The sequence below is a fragment of the Emys orbicularis genome, chromosome 10, assembly GCF_028017835.1.
Source record: "Emys orbicularis isolate rEmyOrb1 chromosome 10, rEmyOrb1.hap1, whole genome shotgun sequence".
In the NCBI taxonomy this organism is placed as follows: domain Eukaryota; kingdom Metazoa; phylum Chordata; order Testudines; family Emydidae; genus Emys; species Emys orbicularis.
The window spans coordinates 75,431,471-75,452,768 of record NC_088692.1 but is presented as its reverse complement, the minus strand read 5'-3'; the positions used below and the strand labels follow the sequence as shown (position 1 = coordinate 75,452,768).

Here is a 21,298-nt window from a genome sequence, read left to right as displayed (position 1 = left end):
CAAGGCACAGACAGGTTGGGGGGAGCTGGCGCCGAGTCAGCAGGAAGAGCTGGCATGGACTAGTCACGATATTGCAGAACACGCAGCCCTTCCCCAGCTGCTGGAGAGAGCAGCTGGCCCCAAAGGCCCAGATGCTGCCTCCCCTGCCAGGACCATACACAGCACCACCCCGCCCTGTTTACAGGCTCATGGAGAAGCCAGCTCTGCCCCAGCTCATGTCATGCTCTTTGGGCTGCAGCCACCCCCAGCCCGTCTGTGGCTGTGCTGTTGGGATCAGGTCTTTGGACCTGTGCCGCCCCCACTCAGGGATGCAGGGACCAAGACAGCTGCAGTTTGATCCATTTTACTGGGGACGGCCTCAGTGGCACAATCTCACTCGCCCGGAGGAAACGAGCATATCAGGCACTAGACAAGTGGGGAACGTTTATTATTGCAGTAAATAGAAGAGCCGGTTGCTCTGATTGCGGGATGGGGAAACACACAGCTGGGAGGGGGATGCAGCTAACCTTCCTGCAGGGAACCTACCCAGATACTGAGCTGCTCCTACAGGACTGGAAGAAAGGGGCTCCAAGAGCTTCCCAATGCCACAGACTGCATAGCACATGCCTTGTTACTGACTCCACAAAGCCCTACCACCAACCACATGGAGGGCCAAGGAGATGGCCTGGCTTCTGGGGAGCTCCCATCCATGGATCCTGCCCCTGGGTCTCAAGTGACTTCTGCAGAGGAAGACTAGGCCAGAAGAAGGATTGGCCTGCGTGGGGTAGGGGTGGGAAGGAATGAGGATGGGAAGCCACGTTCCCCGCTCAGACATTTATAAAGCTGCTGTCTGATGGCCCTGGAAGGAGCGGGGCTGGTCTGCAGCAGAACTCAGCTCCCCCAGCCTACAGTGCAAAGACAAGTCTCCACCTCAGCTGCTGCCCACACAGGGTACATGCCCAATAAGCCCTACTGAGCAAGGCCCAGCCATAAGCAACATGGCCTTCCAGCTCCTGCCCTTGCCTGCTCTCCTTTCCCTCTCTTCTCTGCTCCCTCTTCCCCCTGCTCCCTCTCCCGTCTCTGCTCCATCACATTAGAGCCTGCTTCTTCCTTCATTTTCCTGCTTCCTGTCCTCACATTCCCATTCAGGAAATGCTCTCTTACTGTGTCGCTGCCGTTCAACCCATCACAGGCAAGAGGGGACCAGAAATTGGCCCCTGCCCCACACTAGGGCTTGCTTATTCCATCTACCTCACAAGGCAGTTTGGGGGAAAAAAGCAACCCAGAATGACACATATTGCAAGCCATGCAACTACAAGGACCAGTGAACCTGGTGGAGAAAGGCCATCTTTGCTAAGGATTCAGCACTTTGTCCCTTCAACTGAGGGCTGAGAAGACGCCCAGGATAATACAAAAACCCCAGTGGCTCCCCCGGTAAAACCAGCACAGACCAGCCCTGACATTCCTGATACAGCTGCTGTAAAATACCAGCAGAATTAGGGATTGAGGGCCCTCTCTGACCTCTCTTCAGAAAGAAGCCAATAGGGCACAACCCCATTTCTTTCTCTGTGGGGTCACTTTGGAGGGATGGACATGACACAAACTGCAACCCTGCCCTCGCTTTCCCCCCATGGCCATAGTAATACTGCACGGCAGGCCTCCCCACTAAGCAGGGCCTCAAGTCAGTCTCCGTGCCAGCTCCCCTCCGGGCAGACACACAGAAACAGGCCTGAACGCCCCCGACCTGCTGGGAAAGGGAATGAGCTGGGACCGTCAAACTCATTTCACTCCTGGCCTCAAGCTGCACTTGACCCTGGTGCCAGAGGTGAAGGTAAGTCCCCGTCCCTGTCCCCTTGTCTGTGCTGGGGCTGTGCAGAAGGAGCACTGCTTTGAGATTAACTCCTGAGGGTCCTAATACGGAAACCAACAGCATGATGCTCGACAAGGTGCTAAGCGCGGCAGGTGCAGGCTGGCATGTGTGAAGCAGGGAGTGAGTGAGCTCCGGCCCCCGCCCCCGCTCAGTCCTTCTTGAAGGCCATGGTGTAGAGGTTGCTATAATTAGCCCTGGTGTACACAGGCTCCGGGCTGTAGCGGTATGAATTTTTGCTCACCCTCCTGGTGCTGAGCCCCTCCCTGTAGGGGGAGAAGGCGGATTTGCGGGACAGGGGGTAGTCGGGCTCGAAGGTTGGACTCCGCTGTGGAGCCTGGCGCTGGATGGAGATCGGCTGCAGGAAGAAGGGATCCTCCAGCCCCAGGAAGGAGAGGGGATGGTGAGCTCGGTTGGCTCGCCAGTCTCCTCGCAACTGGGATTTCTCCGGGGACGGGGGAGCCACAGGCCTGGAGCCCTCCCGACTTCGTTGTGGCTCAGGAGGGGGCTCATTCTCATGCGCCGGCTCCTCTTTCTTTGCCAGCAGCCTGGGGAGCTGAACAGCGAGAGAACACGTGTTAACACCCCGCCTGCCTATGGGTGGCCTGAAGCACCGCCCTGCCCCTTGGCCAATGGCTGCCAGAGGGACATCTGAGTACTGAGGAAACTGCACTTAGCTCCTGTCTGCTCTGCACCATAACTAAAGGAGCCCCCGACACTTATCAAAAGAGTTGCTGTTTGCCCCCACGTCTGGACAGAATCCACTGCTGCACTGTCCCCACCCCAGAGGTGGCTGCATTTCAATGGTGCGGCATGTGCAAGAAGATGCTATGGAAATAAACAGAGGAAGGGCATGACTGGCCCTCCATCCTCTGCCTTCCTTCCCCACTGTTCATTCCCAGAGAGGGGGAAGAAACCCGCCCCGCAGCCCTGCTCTGTGAGGCCCAGCCTCCCCGTCCCCTCGGTGGGTGCAGAGTGTGAGGGGGCTGCATGAGCCTCAGGCCAAAGAGGCCTCCATCTGGACCATGCTGCCCAGAGGGAATTAATCCCTTTAGCTAAATCCCCACGCGCTGGGCAGGGATGAGGAGGCTTCACTGCAGCTCTTACACACCGAGTTCAACCCAACCTGGCAGGAATAAAAGGGCTAGGAGGGGGCTGGGGAGCTGGCGCAGTGGCCTTGGGGGGTAAGGAATGCCAAGACTGCAAAGCATGGCCCCCGCAGACGCCCTCCCTGGCCTTCAGCATCCTCCCTGCTTCCCCTGCAGGAGACGGAGCAGCAGGACCAGCCGCACCAAACTCATTCTCTGCTCAGTGGGGGGGACCCTGTGGGGTTAGCTCCCCCTCCTCATCCCACACATTCCTGCTTCAGATTGGAGCCAAGCAGCCTCCCTGCCCCCTCCCTACAAGTGGCTGCTCCCAGCCTAGGAGGTCACTCTGCTCGTCCTGGGACAGCATACCAAAGGGAGAGCGGCACACTGGCCAAAGGGCCCACGGTGGCCCTCAGGACCAACTCAGGTCTAGAGATACTGCAGTGCTGCTGGGCCCAGACCTGCTGCCTGGCTCTGCTCAGGCTCCAAGGGACCTGCAGCTAATCCACCCCTCCCCCTCAGGCACCAGGGGACTCTTCCCTCCTCAGGCCCAAGGCTCCAGGGGACCAGCCCTGCTCCCCTCCAGCCCTGCTCAGTAGCCAGGGGACAGGCTGCTGCAGCGGCTGGGAGATGCTAGAGGAGCACAGCTAGCTTCTCTAAATGGTTGATTCTGACTTGTCTCTCCAGCCATGTGGGCACCGGAGCCCAGGTTCAGGCCCCTTAACTTGGGTTGTCTCTCCCTGTCCAGATGAAGGATGTATTAGGTCTGGCTGTTCTGGTCTCGGCTGCTTCTGGGATTTTCACTGCAAGGCTTTTCCAAAGGCCCCCTGGCCTCAGGGGTGGAGACCCAAGGGGGCTGAGGGTTCCCCACCTCGCTCATGTGCTCAAAGACAAAGGGCCAAGGCTGCTTGGGGATGGGGAAGTGCACAAGTAAAGCCTCCCAAAGACAGGACCAGGTTGGCCCCTAGACCCAGCCCTACTCCATCCCCAGCCAGGATCTGCCCTGTAACGTGCAGGGAGGATGGCTGCTGCCTGGACTCCCAAGTGGAGTCTGGCCCAGGCACCAGACACAGCAGGGTGACTGGTTCAATGCTGGGGCTGGTCCCCTTTGCCATGTTGGCTTCTCTGTCCCAAGCCAGGCTGCCGAGCTGTCCGGAAGGGTATGAGGAGCTGGGTCTGTGACCGGTCCCAGGACAGCAAGTGCTGCAGCCGTGGGCGCAGGGACCCAGAGCCAGGTACCTCAATGTGACAGGAAGAGTCAGGGTGAGACACCCTGGAGAGCAGTGCTCGGGGGGTGACATCAAGGCACTGAGGCTTTTCCTGACTGCTGAGCCAGCCCAAGGGGTCTGTCGACAAGGAGGCAGTTCTGGCTGGATTCCCAGCAGCTACTGGGACCGACGTAAGGAGGTGTCTGTGCTCCCGCTGGGCTGGTGTTTGCAAGAACCCACCTCCCCACACCACCACTCTGCAGAGGTGGCCCCTCCCCTGCCAGGCACCTGCTCCCTTCACTCTGCAGAAAGAGCGCCAGGAGGAGACTGCAGAGCGTCCCCTGCCACCAGGCGAGGGCACCTCCCCCGATCCTCCTCCCTCCCACCCAGTGGCATTTTGAGTCGTAAGTATAGTGCACACTGGAGAAAGATGGGACCCCAGGCCCCCACTGGAAAGCAACCCATTCCGGGGGACCCCTGCATGCAGGGGACCGCCTTGTCCATGGACTATTACTGACACAGTCACAAACACTGACCGGGTACGTAGGTGCCAGACACCAGCCCTCCCAGTGGGGCTCTGCACCGGGAGAGGCCTTGGGTCGTTATTCACCAGCACACTGATCTGACAATACTGCCTGCTCCTCAATGGGCCCCTTTCCCTGCCCCTCCCAATCTCTCTCTTCTACCCCTCACAAAGCCCTGTATCCTCGAGGCTACTCAGACCTTACACCCACCACGGAGCTGGGGCTCCCGGCCACTCCTGCCCCACAAAGCAGAAAAGCCTGCAGCTGAAAACTCGACTCCAGACAGGTCCCCAGGGGGTGGGCAGCGGAGCCCAGTGGGTTCAGGGGGCAGTCTGCGTCTCCATGGACACATGACTAATGGGCTGAGAGCCCTGGGTCAGGCGGGTGGGGGGGGGGGCAGGGGGGGAGGAGGGAGGAATCAGCTGGAGGGGAGGTGGGTCACTCCCTGAACTTTCACCTTGCCAGGAATTTCTGGTCACAGACCCAGACTCTCTCAGCTGGGATTTCCTAGGACAGTCCACGTGAGCAGCACTCCGGGGGCCTGGCTGCAGTCGTCTGGGAAGGACAGACCCCACATGCAGTACGTGGCTTTTGGGCCAGCCAATCTGAGAGGCCCACGTTAGCTAATGGGTGTGCCTGAGCACGGGGCTGTGCCCCTCACAGCTGACTGGCAGTAGCCCCTGCTTTGGGGCTCCAGACAACGCTCTCTAGTGACCCTCAATCATGACTTTGGCTTCACAGGTGGAAGCGGGCAAAGGACTGGACTAGCTGGAGGGCTTCAGGTCCGGACTGAAGGGCACTGGCACAGCTGGGTGCGAGGCGGCCAAGACTGGGGTGCATCAGCAGGGCACCCCTCTGCACCATGGCCCGTGTAAGCAAAGCCAAGAGTCCATCACTTCCCCAAGCCCAGGGAGGGCCCCTGCTCCATTCTGAGCTGAAGGAGCCATCTCTCACATAGCCCAAAGGAGCCCCAGACTGGCAGCGAGTCTGCTGCTGTAGGAGCCCTTGGTAGGATTCCCAGCAGGGAGGGGCTCCAACCAGAGGTGGGGGAAGATACAGACCCCAGGCCAGAAGGGGCTGATCCTGGCCAAGAATGTCCTGCCCTCACACATCCCCCTCTCTCCTGCAGTGCAAGAGGGGAGCTCTCAGCGGAAGGGATAAACTCACCGGCACGTAGTGGGAAAGGGTCTCCACCATGCTCCCAGTGATGCTGCGTAGGGCATCCCCCAGAGTGCCCACCTTCTCTCTGGCTATGGAAGCTGCCTTGCGAGGGGTGAGTTGGAGCAGCTCCCCAGCTGTCCCCCAAGCAGCAGAGGGGACCCTCTTCACGTTGGAGATGGTGGAGAGATAGGCAGTTTGTAGGCTCTGGGCCATGCTGCCCAGGAGGCTTGGAGTCTTGGCACCCTCAGCCATCTGCAAAGAGAAACACGCCCAGACGCTCTGGTAAGTGCCAGGCACAGCCCATGCTGGGGAACAGCAGGCCCCAGGCACCATCTCTGTCCTGCAGCCCTGTCCTTCCCTTTGAGTGCCCCAGTCCCCAGCAGCCCAAAGACTGAACAGATGATTCGGAGCCAGTGCCATTGGCCTTGGGCTAAGCAGCTTGCACTGGGGCTTTATCCTGTCCTCCCTCGCCCAAGCCCCCAGGCCTCCAGAGACAAGACAAGCTTGCTCTCCCCCCCGTCCCCAGCTATTTGGTTCCAGGCTGTGTTTCCGGTGGATGTTTGTCCAACTCCCCTAGTTGTACTGAGAGTGGGGAGGGCAAAGGTGCAGGGCTCTCACTTCCCTTCTTCCTTGTCCCAGCAGACCTCCTACTAGGGGAAAGCTTCCACTCAGCCATTTCCACAGCTTGAACTCCGGGCCAGGTTCTTGGTCCTGGTCCGGCAGCACAAAGCAGCTGTGAAGCTGGTGGATCTAGCCTCCCAAGGATTCCCCTGCAGAGGTGAACCCATCCCTAGGTGTCAGAGCTTCACCAGTAGTGGCTCTATGCCATCCCCTCTGTGCCCAGTGCAAGGCCCTGTGCCCTCTAGGGCAAAGAGGGATGTAGCAGGGCATCCCTACTCACCAGCCAGCCCTGGCTGCCTAAACTGCCCCCTAGGACTATGGGCCAAAAACTGGAAGGTTGAGCTGCTTCCCCTGCTCCCCACCCCTCACTGCAACAAACAGAGCTCAGCCAGGCCAGAGACTCCAGGCCTCTGCATCTGACAGGCCTGGAGGCTGCCAACTCCCTTTTCAAGGGTAGTGGCTGAGGACAGGGGCCTCTCCAGAGCCTCCACCAAGTGAGGGAGGCTAAAGACCCTCACTTCCTGCCCCTCTGCCAGGGCTTCCAAACCCTCAGCTTGCAACAGCCATCTCCACACCTCCACCTGGGAGGGCACAAGCAGAGGGGACCCTTGAGAGCTGCCCAAGGTCACCAAGCCTGTTTCTTGGGAATAAAGACCAAGTGGCAGAGGGGCACGGGGAGCATGGCCCATGGGATCACAGTGGCTACTAAATAGAACTGTTTCCCTTTATGTGGCAGTGTTATCTAGCAGTTATTGCAGGGGGCTGGGAGCCAGGACTCATGGGTTCTGTACCCAGCTCTGCTACCGATTCCCTCTACAGCAGGGGTCAGCAACCTTTGGCACACGGCTTGCCAGGGTAAGCACCCTGGCGGGCCGGGCCGGTATGTTTATCTGCCGTGTCCGCAGGTTCAGCCGATCGCAGCTCCCACTGGCCGCGGTTCGCTGCTCCAGGCCAATGGGGGCTGCTGGAAGCGGCGCGGGCCAAGGACGTACTGGCTGCCCTTCCCGCAGCTCCCATTGGTCTGGAGCGGCGAACTGCGGCTAGTGGGAGCTGCGATCGGCCGAACCTGCGGAGGCGGCAGATAAACAAACCAGCCCGGCCCGCCAGGGTGCTTACCCTGGCAAGCCGTGTGCCAAAGGTTGCCCCGACCCCTGCTCTACAGCCTTCGGAGAATCACACACCCTTCCCTCCCCCGCCTCCCTGAGCCTCAGCTTTCCCTCTGTACCTGATCCCTGACCGTACTAAGGGCCACAACTGCTGCCTTGGCCCCTGGACAGGGCCTGCAGGGGGCTTTGTAAAGATTCCCTCGCGGACCCATCAGAGCAGGTGTGCCCCTCTCTGTACCTCACTTGCTTTGGTTTCTTCTTTCTTCAGCTCCTCCTTCTCTTGCTCCTGTTCTGACTCCTTACTTTGCTCCTTGCTCAGCCAACCAGCTGCTGCATTCTGCACATCATACAAGACCTGCTGGGCCTTGGCCGTGCTCTGCCTGGCCACGGCACCCTGCAGCGAGAGAGAGCAGAGAGCCCCTGCTCACAGGTGGGATCTCGCCAGGGCCACCATGGAGCGGGGCGGCTGCTGCATTTCATGACTGCATCCCTTGTGCTTGAAACTGGCTCCCGAATCCAGGTGTTCCTGCAGCCCACCCTGGCAATGCATGATGGCCAGCACAAGGCTGATGAGTCAGAGTTCACTGCCCCTCGCCAGGGCTCCAGATTCCCACAGAAAAGCACTCAGCTAGCCTGCAGGCCAGCATCAAGGTAGGGGGAGCTGCACTAACACACGGCATAACACAGGACCTTTCCATGCGAGGGCCTAACTGTGCTTCATGCTGGGCAAGCCACCCCCGAGCCACGCCTGTTCCCGCCTGCGCATGGGGAACAGCGCTGATGGAGTTGCGAGGCTAGGCCCGGTGCTGCTTTGCAGGCTCAGGTACTACAGTGAGGAGATGAACGCTAAGGGGAAAGCCTAGCAATAAATACGTTAAAATGACAACATTTCCTCCGTCAGCCTCCTGCGATAGAGCTGAGGGACACACAGGGAACACTCACCCACCACTGACATGCTGCCTTGTCTGGGTGCAAAGCAGCAGCTGTTGGACTGACCCATAACAAAGCTGCACAACAGTTTAGGACAGAAAGTAAAGAGAATTCCAGAGCCATTAAAAACCAAAAGGGGGATTTGTCAAGTCGAGATGCAATTACCCTGGATGGAATTTGGCCAGAACACAGGGGTCAAAACCCTAACTCTTTCCAAAAGGGACTTTAGATCTTTAATCACCACAAGTGGCCCAGTCCTTGGAGTTAGGTACCATCCGATTCTCTCCCCTAACACTGCTCCCCGCAGCACAGCACCCCTCGTGTCGCGCTGGGGCACTGTGGTCAAGAGAGTCCTCTAACGAGTCACTCAGACCCCATCCCTTGCAGCAGCTCCATGTTCCTTGGAGGTCTCCCAGCCAACCCAGGCCAGCCCTGCTTAGCTTGTGAGCTCTAATCGGAATGAGTGGCTCGCAGGATCCATTCTGGGTCAGGGCTCTAATTGTGACGGGATGTCCAAGGGTCAGAGGACATAGACACACACATGGGAAGAAATCCCAAAAAGGCAGGGGGCTGTGGGGTTCTGGCGGGGGTGGTTTCCAACCCCAGGGGAGCAGAGTGGTGAGACGGTGGGTTGGAGGGGGGCTTTTTACTCCTGATTTTATCTGTGCTTCCGCTGGGGCCTTTTGCTTTGGGAAGGATGTTATCTCAAGACCATTAATTAACATTCTAAATTTAGAGCCAGTTAAAAATAATCCAGCCTGCTAGCTTGGTGGGGGCCTTGTGTGCGCTGATGCCACAGAGATTATAAGGGGCCAGGACCCTGCCTGCTTTGGAGGGAGAGTGAGCAGCTAGCCGCAAAGCATGAGCCTAAGAGCCACTTGGCTCTTCCCATGGAAGAGAAATATATTCACAGCCGCAATGCCCAGTATCCTGTTCTCCACCAAGCATGAGACCCTGAAATGTACAGGCCTGGCTCCTAGACAGGGCAGTAGTGGATGGGCCTCAGCAGTTAGAATAGGATGTTGGGTGGCAGGACACCTGGGTTCTGTTCCTGACATGAACTTGCTGTGACCTTGCTGACTTGGGCAACTGTGTCTCAGTTTCTCCTCAGTGAAATGAGGATAAAACCCCGTCCTACCCTGCTGAGAGGCTTAACTGATTAGGGTGTGTAAAGCACTCAGAGAGCCTTAGAGACAGAAATAGACAGATGCAAAGATGAGAAGGGCTTTTAGTATAATTTAGTATTATTACTTATATTTATTTCCCTGCCTCTGTGCTAGCATCCTTCAGTATAGTTCAGGAGATGGGGATTGTGCAGTAACTGCTGCTAAACCAGCAGGGGGCCCCAAAGCACTGTTTTTGTCTAGGTCCTCCATTAAACATTGGTTGTCGTTTGTGTGGCTTGGGATCCAGCAGCTAGCCGGACTTTTTATAGATCCAAGGGGCTATGTTTTACGCCCATGTTTTACGGCAGATCAGTCCCGGCACTAAGCTGCTGCCAGGGTCCCCAGGAGTCACTGCATCAGGTTCCCCTTAGCTATGCAGTGCAGGGCGGGGGCACTCACCAAGCCTGGAATCCATGTGGTCAGCTCCTGCCCTCTGGCTCTAGTGCGCTGGATGGTTCTGGCTGTCTGCTGGTAGGCGCGGTGGGAGATGGTGCTGGCCAAAGCACCGATCCTGGTGAAGGTGCCAGGCATTGGCTGGGAGGGCGTCACTTCAGATCCATGCATCCTTGTGGGCTCATGACCTACGGGCAGAGAGGCAGAGCCAACTGGGAATGGGGATGAAACTAGTATGGGGAGAGGTGGGAACAACACACATGGCCTGGGATTCACCTGACCAGCTCTGCACCCTCTGTCCATGGGAGACTTGGCATGGAACTGCTCTCCTGGGATCTCTGGGGGCAGAATTCTAGTGGTGCACAGGAGCAGGTCTCTGCATCGGAACTGCCCTGCTACACCAGCTGTACAGCAAAACCCCATACAGCTCTGTACAGCACCTGGCACCCTAGGGCTTTCATTTCCGAAGCCCCTTTTTCAGCCCTCCATGCCTCCCCCTCAGCCCCAACCACCCAGCCAAGTGCTGTACCTTGCTGAGGAATAATCAGCCCCCCCCCCCCCCACCTTTTCTCTTCTTTCAGGCTCCATCTGTGGGAGGCATCTGACTAGGGTGACAGCGCCACCTTGTGGAAAGCTCAGCAGCTGGCGCCCTGAGAACTGGTTGGTTGCAGGAGACAGATCGTACCTGCGTTGGAAGGGCCCATCTTGTGGGGCCCCTCGCACAGGTAGAATCACTGGGCCATTTACTGTGTCTGAGGACATAACAAGGAAGAAGGAACAATAACCTGCCAAGAAGGGTATTTATAGGGCCACCTCTCCCTCTCTATTGCTACTCAGGACACCACCAGGGGATCTCCCGAGCAGGCTAGGTGGAGAGAGGAGGCTCTACCCTACCCCAGTGCACATAAATCCTCACACGTTCCCACGGAGGCATCCGCCAGGCGTGCGGGGAAGACGGCACAAAAGGGACATTCTCCCTCGGTCCTGGCCAGAACCAGCCGTAGTGCAGACAGGCTGGAAAAGCTGCCCGTGAACCTCAGTCCTGAATGGCAGCAAACTCTGCTAACCTGGTGCTGGAGCCCTCACACAGACCTGCCCAGGCTCTGGACCTGGAACTCCCACCCCTCTCCACACTACCCCAGGCCTGCGCGTCTCCTGAGCAGAGGCCTGACAAACCCACTGAACTGGGCAATCTTCACTGTGCTGTGACCAGGCAAAGGCCACCCGAGCCATTTTCGTGTTAATCCGATTTGAGGCCAGGTCTCCCCAAAGGGAAAGGCTTCTGCATTAGCACCCAGTGCCCCCCTTCCCACTTGCGACACCATCCACTGATGATTGAGGAGGCAGAGTCACCTGGCTCATGCTCCTCTTCTGGGAGGAGAAACTCCACCAGCTTCTCTAGCTGTCCCAGGGCTCCATCTACCCCAGCAGCTGCCATCTGGCTAACCCGGCTGCTCCAGGTGTATTCTGCTGTGTTTCTTGCTGTGCTCTTGGTCAGCTCATAACCCTCAGCAGTCAGCCCCAAGACCCTGTCCAAGGTGCCAGCTATGGAGTTGCCAATGGTGCTCCTGGCACTTTGAATGGGGGTGGAGATGGAGCCCTTCAGTTCAGATGCAATCTGCACGAGGCGAGATGGAGAAGAGACATGCAACATGTGACAGTCACCCAGATCTTGCTGCGGGAAGATACAGTGACCAATGGAACCCAAAGCATGGCTGTATGTAGATGGTTCAGAGGCAGCTCCACAGGAGAGGAGCATCAGCGGGTTGAAGGATGCTGAAGGGAATGGGGCACGGGGAGCAGCATGCTCTCAGGGCAGCTGAGCAGGTGTGACATGGCCCCACTGGTCTGCATGGCTTTAGCAATGACCCTAGGCCCCCCATACACTCACCCCTAGCTGTGGATGACTCTCTGGGGGCCCAGAGGAGACCAGTGGCTCCTAGCATGTTGCCCTATTAGCCTCAGAGGAGCCCGTCACCACCCAGTTATCACCCACATGGAATCAGGGAATGAAGCCAATGCCCCCACTGTCCCATGAAAACAGAGCTCTCCCCCGGGAGATTTGTGGGGTGGGCAACATCCAGGAATGGATGGGTCCCATGGGGTGGTGGGGGGGCAGCAAGAATGGATGGGTCCCACGGTGGGTGGGGGGCAGGAATGGATGGGTCCCATAGGCTGATGGGGGAGAGGGGTTGGGTCCGTTACTTACTTTCTCCACTGGGTACTGGAGGGCAGGGATCTTCTCCTCCAGGTGATCCAAGCCCCTACAGGCCAGGATGTTGGCAGCTGTGACTGAACCAGACAAAGCCTGGATATTAGCATGGTGGTATGTGCTGCATGGAGGGGAGTGGATGACTCAGTAGGGGGTTCCCTTTTCTGTGTCAGTGCAGATCCTGATAGCTGGCAGACACTGTGCTGCAGGGAGGGGTGCAGGTGGCACAGTAGAGGGCACCTTTGCTCTCTGAGTCAGTACTAAACGCAATGCCCTAGAGCAGTGCTGAGGCTGGGGGCGGTGGGAAGGGGGAGGTGCAATGCTTCAGAAGAAGACTTAAGTGCAGTGCCCTGGCCCCTCCTCCCCGACAGGCTGAATGAGTTTGGAGGTGCTTGGATGGTGCAGGCAGGCAATATAGTAGAGCTAGTCTTGATGGATTCTACACTCCCTCTGCCCGGTCCCCTGGCGGCTGCATCAGCACCCTCCGCTCCACACCTAACCTGCTGTGTCCTGGGGAAGTGCAGGACACACATGGGTCAGAGGGGACAATCAAAGGGGTGTGGCCCAGTCCACAACAGACTACAGCTCCTGCAGGCCTGTGTCATGTTCCCTGCTTAGCGCCGCAAGGGCGGGCATTGAGTAGCTGAGCTCTGGCTGGAGGCTGGGTGCATCTGGGGCTTTGCTGCTCCCTGGCCCTGGCTTTGGCAGGCCGCAGCCAGTCAGGGAGTTAGCTTTGGAAAAGAGCTGGGAAGGAGCCAGCTGGACAGAGCACTTAGGCCTCCTGCTGACTTTGCACTTTCCCCCCTCTCCCCACCATGGGATGGAATCAGGATGATCTGGGAGCTGCAGACAGACCTAGACTTGACCCTTCACTGATTTTCCCACAATTTATTTCTGGAGATGCTGCAGGGGCTTTTTCTTTGGGAAGGGAGGCTGGGCTAGAGGGGTGGCCAGGCCCTACTAGCAGGTCTGCCCGGGGGAATCCACAGCTGCCAGGCCCAGACACACTGCTCTGAGGGCCAGGGTAGGTCCTGATGTTCCAGATGTGTCCTAGAGAGAGGAGGGGCTCTGACTCGGAGACCTGTGTCTATAACACAGCAACAAAGGGCTTAAACCAGCCCAGGCAAAGCTTGAAGCCCAACCGCCTACCTAAGCCTATGTGGGAAATGTTTAGCGCATGTACGGGCACTGCTCATCCTTCATTAACCCAGCACAGAGAGGGCTGACAGAGTCACATGCGCAAACTGAGGCAGGATAGTTACAAAACTTGCCCCAGGCCATGGAGTGAGTTGGTGGCAGGGCCAGGCATAGAACAAGGTGTTCTCAACTCCCAATCCTGTGCTTTGGCTGCTAGTCAGAATCTCTCCACTGCAGCCTTCTTTTCACAGGCAGGGGATTCTCTGTGGCCGCTCCCATGTGCTGACAGTCCCTGGTTCCCACATGCTCCCCATGCCCCACTCCCCTGCAGCTGGGAAGAATCCAGACTCACACTGAGGCTCCAGTCTGCGCACCACAGGCTCCATGCTCCACACAGCCAGCGAGCTGGCCCCCTTGACTCCTCTCTCATAGGCCTCACACACCGATGCCACGAGTGGGTGTACCTCTTTGGTGCTGGTGTACGTCCTCTGAAGGCTTTCGCAGGTTGCGTTCACCACCGGCAGCTGCAAGACCCTTTGCAGCACGTTCTCCTGGGCTCAGCAAGAAGGGGACAAGTTAGGGGACCGTGCACAAGAGAGAGCCCTGCAGGAAACACTTGCTAATATGGGAGCAGGAATCTCAGTGACACCATTTATGTAGCAACGGCCACACAGGTCTCCCCCATCAACTACAACAGTCAGTGTCTCAGCTCCTGCTGCAGCTGTGAGAGGGGACCCGGGGGCTTGTCTTTTGTTTCTTTGCAGCAATCAGGGTTGGGGGTGGGGGGTAGAGACGTGTTTATTTAACCCTCATCTCCATGCATCCACTGGGACCTTACCCTTAGGATCTAGCACACCCTGTCACCATAGTGGTGGGTGAGGTATAAGACCCCGAATAGAACAGAAAGGAGGTGAGTGGGACAATCTGTAAAGACACAGGACAGCCCCATTTAAGAGACAGCACTCTCTGCAGAAGAGCCCTGCCATGTGCAGCTCACAGACAGCATGTTGGAAGGCCGGGCCCTGTGTGCCTCTGCCCATGACCTTGTTTGCATGGGCTCTGCAGTGTGGGGTAATAATGCTAACTCCCAGACAACAGTCAGTAAGACATTACAGCTGGACAGAGCTCTCTGAACTGAAAGCACTGTTAGAACATTGTGCTCATACAAAGCAAGCCCTAAAAAAAAAAAAAAAAAGACATTCCTAGTTAAGTGAAAACACCTTGGCTCTGCCCCTTTATCCCTGGCCCCCATCACCCAGTGCAGTACATGAGTCTGATCAGGACATTACGAAGTGGAGAGGTTCTCCAAGTCACCTCAGTGTGGGAGGAGGAATGGGGTGGATTGGGCTAATCAACACTTGGCGAATGGCAGCTATGAGGCAAGTGCTGTTTCTGGAATGCATGTTGCAGAGTAAGAGGAGATATTGGGGTCTCCAGTGATTTCCAGGGTGGGCGGGTGGGGGGGGGGGGAGGCAGGGAGAGTGTCTGTATTTTGATTGGTGCCCATATATGTCCTGAGCTGATTATAGGTCTGTTCATACAATAAATATGTGTGGCACCTTAGAGACTAACAAATTTATTAGAGCATAAGCTTTCGTGGGCTACAGCCCACTTCTTCGGATGCATACAGACTAACACGGCTGCTACTCTGAAACAATAAATATGGTAGTTGATAGCATTTCCAGGGCTAGCAATCACATAACTCCTACACTGAGGCCATCTCAATGGCTCTGGTTCTTTACATTTGTACTGTATTCTTAGCATGGTAGCAGGTTTGTGGTCCATACTGCAAAAGTGGGTAAGGTCAGTCACTGGGCATAGGGATTGTTGATATATAGGAAGTTAAAGGGTCAGAGTTAAGGTTGCTTCTGGACTCTGAACTACTGAGTATCTAGACTTTAATTTTTGGGGCTTCTTTGGTTTTTGGGGGGACGAGGAAGCTGGGGTTTTTAATAACTACAATTTTCTAACCATGTTGTTTAATTTAATTGATATTTACAATATTGATTGAATCAAAGATTGTCTGAGAATTTTTTAGATTTTTTTTAAAGAGAAAGTATTTAAAAACACAGATCTTGCTAAAGATTATCATTGTTTTCTTCCAGCAGACACTGTATATTGCTCTAATTACAGATCTGTTGCATAGACAATGCAGACTTGTTCAACGGAACACAATACAGCATCATATTTGAATCAAATACTCCACTGGCAGCATTAGCAACCTCCTACTCCTCAAGCCAGTCTGATGTTGCTCAGACACAGCAGTCTTTGCCTCTCCACCTCTTGCCCACACTCACCTCTGTGCTTCCATTCTGCATTTTCTGGCTCCTGTTTGCTGCCATCATGATACATCAGTCTGCAAAGCAAAGTTCAGAGCCTAGTCAAGGAGCTCCCTGGAAAAACAATGCTGGAAATGGTCTCAGTGCCAGTCTCTAGTCAGCCAAGTGGCTCTGATGGAGTCTCAAGCTGTATGGTACATTATGACCTCTTGCATCCTAAACTGGCAGGGGCAGAGAGCTACGCTGAGGCAGCACATGCCTCGGGTGGGTGAGACCTGGTATTGCTTAACAGCAACCCATCTATCCAATTAAGTATCAGAACTGGTGATTCGAAGAAGAGTCCCAAATGATCCTCCTCAGCTAAAGAAAGCGCCTGCAACACAGGGACTCAAAGAAGAGGTTGAGAGGCATCAGCAAAGCTGGGGAACCCAAAATTGGAGTAACAGTCCTGTGAGCCAGGGCTCCTGGATTGCAGAGCTGGGGGGTGGGAATTCGGGATACGAATAGCAGGGGGTGCTGAGAGTCATGATTGAGGTGCAGCAGTACAGCTGTGCAGGGTGGAGGTGGAGGATTGGGGTGGGGACTGCAGGGGCATTAGCAGGACTGTGCAAAGAACCCAGGAGAAGAGTAGCAAGAGATGCAGCAGGTCAGGCTTGAGGCACACTGGCAAAGGTGAGGATAATGGTCAGGGCTGGATTAGATGGTGCCGTGGTGGGTCAGGATGAAGCAGCATTGGCAGAGCTCAAGAGTGAAAGAGCACAATCCACTCACACCGTGCCAGCTCTGGAGCACGCAGAAGGCAGACACACTCCACCTACTCAGGAGCACAGCTCAGTGCTAGTTCAGATACAGATTCCAAGACACCTCATTGCCATGTCCAATGCATTGCAACAGCACAATGCCTGCTCCATCCACTGTGGCCAATGCATCTCAAAGTCATCTCAGGAAGGAGCCTATTTCAACCTCCAAAACCCTAATGCCACCTCAGGGGCACCCCTTCTGACATCCCCTATTGCCACTTCCAGCACAGATTCCTTCTTTCCCAGCCGATTAAATGCAGAACTGCTTCGCCAGCTGTCCCCTGCCCCTCCCCTCCCTAGCATTAGGGAGACTGTACACTAGGCATTTCCCTGCTGTTGGGTACTCACGGAGCAGCAGTCGGACGCTGTCATCAGCAGGGTGCCAGGAGCTGAGAGCGTCCGGTTGTGCTAGCCACAGAGCAGATACTCTGACAAAGATGCATCTTACCCCAGACAGTACCACTGCAAAGCCCCACCTCCCAGCTACACGGGTCAAGGAGTCTGCAAGTTGCTGTGGTAACATGATGAATGGCTCCCTCGGCCATATCAAATTCAAAACAGATGATTGCATGACCAGTCTGGAAAATGCCCCCCCCCCCCTTCTCATTGCAGATCCTAGGAACTGAGACACAGGACCTGCATCTAACCCGACCCTACCAAAACAACGTAACAAACGGGGAGAGAAAAATCCCTCGACATTAACACCTAGAATGGAACCATGAGCAATAGGCAGCCTGGAGGCAGTCAGGAAGAATAAGAAAGCTCTCGCTGGCAGGGTGACAATGTTGGTGGATGGATGGAGTGCAGTAGGGCTCATATATTTGGGACTGAAACCGTAGCTCACAAAATCTTACTTGAAAACTTAGTTCATTGGACAAAGACACTGCTGTGTGGATTGAAAACAGGCTACAAAGGAGAAAGAAAAGGGATTATTGAGTTGGGAAAGGGGGTTAGTGGGGAGCACAGAGATCGCGGTTATGACTGGATTTATTTAACTTCGGTTGGAAGTGGCACATCAGTACAATTCAGAGAGACTGAGTCGGAAGGAGTGGTGAATGCCAGAGGACAGAGAAATAATGCAAAGGGCCCTAGTGAGGTGAGAAGCCCAGAGGTACTTAATGGGAGGGAGGAATCCAGCAAGGGCTGAAAGATACTGGTTGTTTGCAGACATGATGCTGGGGTGTCTTGAAACAGCCAGCAGCAGATGGGCAGGGGAGGCCCCTTGCCACCATAGTAGAAAGCCCTCTATTTGCTGAGTGGCTGCTTCATGCTTCCAGCTCCCCAAGCCCAGCAGATGGGGCATGACGGTGCAGGTCCTTGAATACCCAGAGTTTCACAGCCTCCCTCAAGCTGGAGAATGAGGGAGGTGGGAATCAGACACATACACAGACCCTGCTGACCGACCCACTCACCCTGGTTTGGGGGTATGGGGATCAAGTTCCTAGCAAAGAGATTCCCAGGCAGACAGGGGTATGGGGGAAATCAGAGGCCGAGCCTTCGGGAAGACATATTCCCCATGCTAAAGGTGGTAGAGCGCACAGGGAGCAACCTGCCCCCACACGCACACCTCAAGCTGCATGAGGCTGGCACTTCTACCTTCCTGGCTGAGCTCCGCACCCCATGGAGGTGAAAAGGGAAAGGCAGCATAACTCTGTGTAAACTTTCCAGGCCATCCCCGTGATGAGTCATGGCTCTCCAGACAGCAGGGCAAAGGGCAGCAGCTGCTCCAGAGCTGCAGCTCATGTATTTGGCAATGGGCTTCCTGCTGGATCTTGCTAGCCTTAAGTAAAAGAACAACTGACCTGAACAGGAGGGGGAAGCATGTGGCTGAGCCTCCCTCCCGGTTGGCCTTAACGGGAATTAAGACACAACACAACCTCTGCCCTGCTAAATGTCTTCATTTCATATCCCTCTCCACCCTACTGCAGGGAAAAGGCCACCCCAGCACTGTCCTGGCCCTCTGTCCATCCCAGCCCCGCTGCAGCACAAAGCCCTCATCAAAACATCCCCATCCACCTATCTGTTCTCAGACCACTGCCCCTCTCCAGCTAGCCAGGCATGCTCTGTCCATGGCACAGGAAACATCTCTACTTCTGCTGACTATGGCTAAAGCTCACATAACCGACTAGGATCAGAGAGCTGGAGCCTTTAGGAGCTTAGCATCTCTAAGTCTGATATTACAGGGGAAAGGGGTTGAGCCAGATCTCAGGAGACGCAGGGATCATGGATATTGTAAAATTTCTCAAGGGGCACGTGGCTGCTGGTGATGTAGTCATGGAAGAAACTTTCTTTCTAAATCAGCACTGAACTCAATGCCTTGGACGTTGTTCAAGGGCACCATGCTGCTGGAGGTGCCATTTTCAAGCTGTTTGTCACTCTTGTGTTAGCACCAAGGGCCCACTTAAGGCCCAGTTTTAATTATTACACTGTGCCCCATCTCCCATTTCAATTGGCAAAGTTATTCTTCATTCCCAGTCCTGAATGGTTATGCGTTATTAAACAGCTGCTGCAGTTCACCCTAGAACTCTGGGACCCACCCGTCTGGGAGAAGGGTAGCGTATACACAGAAGATACTAAGCACCCGTTGATGACAGTAGTGCTGCCTGTGTTGGACAGAAGGCCTCCGGCCCTCAGGACCTGCTCAGTGGCAGTAGGTCAGATCTATTTCCATTTCACATAGACCCTCTCACAGAATTTGCCTTGGTGCATTTCGATACCCAAGATGTCAAGCGCCTGGAGGCATATTTGCTCCCCCACCTCCTTTCTAAATGAAATCATGCTCATTTCAATCGTGAGGAGGGTGGCTGAGCTTCCCCCTTCCCAGTGCTCCTAAGAGGAAATGTCTGTAATCCAGCTGCACACACAGGCAGAGCATCTCTGCTGATTCCACCTTCAGCCACCTCCTCTGCACAGAACCCTGAAACAGACGCAGATTCAAACTCAGCTTCCGTTTATTAGTTGTGTTTCCCTAGACAATGTACAGCAGCAGCCGCCGCCCTTATTCCAGGAGCCTGAGGAGGCTGGCCTAAAGAATTCTCTCCTTTTGGTTGATTCTCCAGCTTTAGTTAGATTAAGCTAAATTAAATAAATTAAACCCATAGCTTCCAGCTCACAGGGGGAATCGCAAGTATTAGCTTCTAAAATCCAGTGACCTGCCTAAGCAAAGGACTAAGACAGGCCTGTTGGAATCCCATAGCAGTGAGCCTGGAAGCCTAAGCATCCTTGTCAGACCCAGGTGATGGTGTTACAGGTCAGCCCCTGGTGGGGGAAGGCTTTGAAGAGGCCAGCCAGCCTGAAAACCTTTCCTCACTTATCCCCCTTCTCCGCACAGGAGAGTTTTTTCACTCTTAGGCTGTCTCACCTGGAGTCAATGTGACTAGGCTGGCCCTTCCACAGTCCCTCTGTACCAGAAAACTACTGGGAGTTTGTAAACTCGCCACCCTGCCCTCCCAGCTGTGGGGAGGGGTGAAGTCTCTGCAGTGGTGGTGAGCAGAGATCACAGATCAGGCTCAGATCCAGAGAAGGGATCGTTTTGGCTCTTCCATCACAAGTAGATTCATTAGCATCTGTGGCTCAGCTCCTGTAGAAACGTGGGATGTCTGTAAAGTCAGTCCCCCTCACCCAAAAGGATGTCAAACACCACACATCATACACATTAGAAAATTAGACAGTATTGTCTCCCATAACCTGTGTAATAATTCAAAGCAACATTCTACCTAGATGGCTGGGAGAACGAAAGGGACATTAGAGTGGTAGAACCCACCCAAACAGAGAGGTGACATATGAGAAAACCACATGTCCTTATCCAAGCAGGTGGCCATGATGGGGTAGACTCTAGAGAGGGTCAGATAAAAGGATTCTCTTCTTGCAGGTGCTTATCAAAGGAATTTGGCATCAGCAAGCTCATCCCAGTCCAAGAGTGTAAGTTCCCTTTTCTGACAACACCCCTGGCAGTGCCATTCCAGTTCACTCACCAGGAGCCTTGGGGCAGGTTTCTCTCAATAGCAGGAGGATTTAAAACTGATATTTGAAAACTTTCACCAAAACTAAAGCAATATCAGTGCAAAAGCTGCTTCAGAGAGTACAGAAATTATCACCCTCCTGGGATTGCAAGGGTTTGGTGTGTGTATTTGGCGGAAGGCTAGTGCTGGTGAATGGTGCCAGATCAGCAATCATGGAGACTGAAATCCTTTGCTTATCCCCAGCATGAGCAGCATTGCAGTAAGCTACCCCCATACACTGGAAAAAGACAGTGTACCTAACCATGACCTGGAAGGACCCTTCTAGAGAGGAATTCAGATTCCATGGCCCAAGCAATCCTTGGCCTTGTATTGTCAACAAGGAGGGCAGATGGGGTGGTGGTTTCTGGGATATAGACATCTATTCACTAGGAACTGGATCTAGTCCCGCCAATACATATTCAATGGTGGCCACTATATCACCAAACAGTAGCACTCTTCAGTTACTACCAGCCTGGGCTGGATTTGAACCACTGCCTAGAGATGAAAAGCTCCATATATCCAATTACCAGTCCCCTGGCATCATCCATCCCCTCACAGAACTCACGTTTTAATCCAGGCCACTTGAACTACAGTTCCCAAAGCCTTCCTGGTACCAACATGCTTGAATGTATTCAAGAAAGACAAATGATTGTATGAACCCCCATTGGTGAATTCTGCCTTTCCAGTGTCAGCACCACTACTTATGGCTTTTTATACAATTTTAGTTGCCTATGCAGCTATTCCACATGTCTATATTCAAATACAGGAGACAGCAACATGTCCTTAACTAGCAGCAATTTGTAAAGTCTTGATTTCCATGTTTCAC

At 55.0% G+C, this 21,298-nt stretch overlaps 1 protein-coding gene across 1 annotated transcript; it reads right to left on the bottom strand.

Moving 5' to 3' along the window:
* Positions 1-1,997: 1,997 nt before the first annotated feature.
* PLIN1 (perilipin 1) lies at positions 1,998-15,737 on the bottom strand. The gene is made up of 8 exons (XM_065412618.1): positions 15,690-15,737; positions 13,745-13,943; positions 12,253-12,335; positions 11,397-11,661; positions 10,050-10,231; positions 7,793-7,948; positions 5,834-6,079; positions 1,998-2,402 (listed from the first exon to the last, which is right to left on the bottom strand). The coding sequence occupies exons 1-8, from the start codon at positions 15,735-15,737 to the stop codon at positions 1,998-2,000; spliced, it is 1,584 nt and encodes a 527-aa protein (XP_065268690.1).
* Between the last annotated feature and the right edge of the window lie 5,561 nt (positions 15,738-21,298).

Bases quoted from the DNA above. Each gene is read 5' to 3' on its own strand.
- PLIN1 (XM_065412618.1), bottom strand. From the start codon at position 15,737: ATGATGGCAGCAAACAGGAGCCAGAAAATGCAGAATGGAAGCACAGAG. The intron at 12,336-13,744 runs GTGAGTCTGGAT...TGTCTGGTTCAG, and splicing joins GCGCAGACTGGAGCCTCAGT to TCACAGCTGCCAACATCCTG. The intron at 11,662-12,252 runs GTAAGTAACGGA...CGCCTCGTGCAG, and splicing joins TCCAGTACCCAGTGGAGAAA to ATTGCATCTGAACTGAAGGG.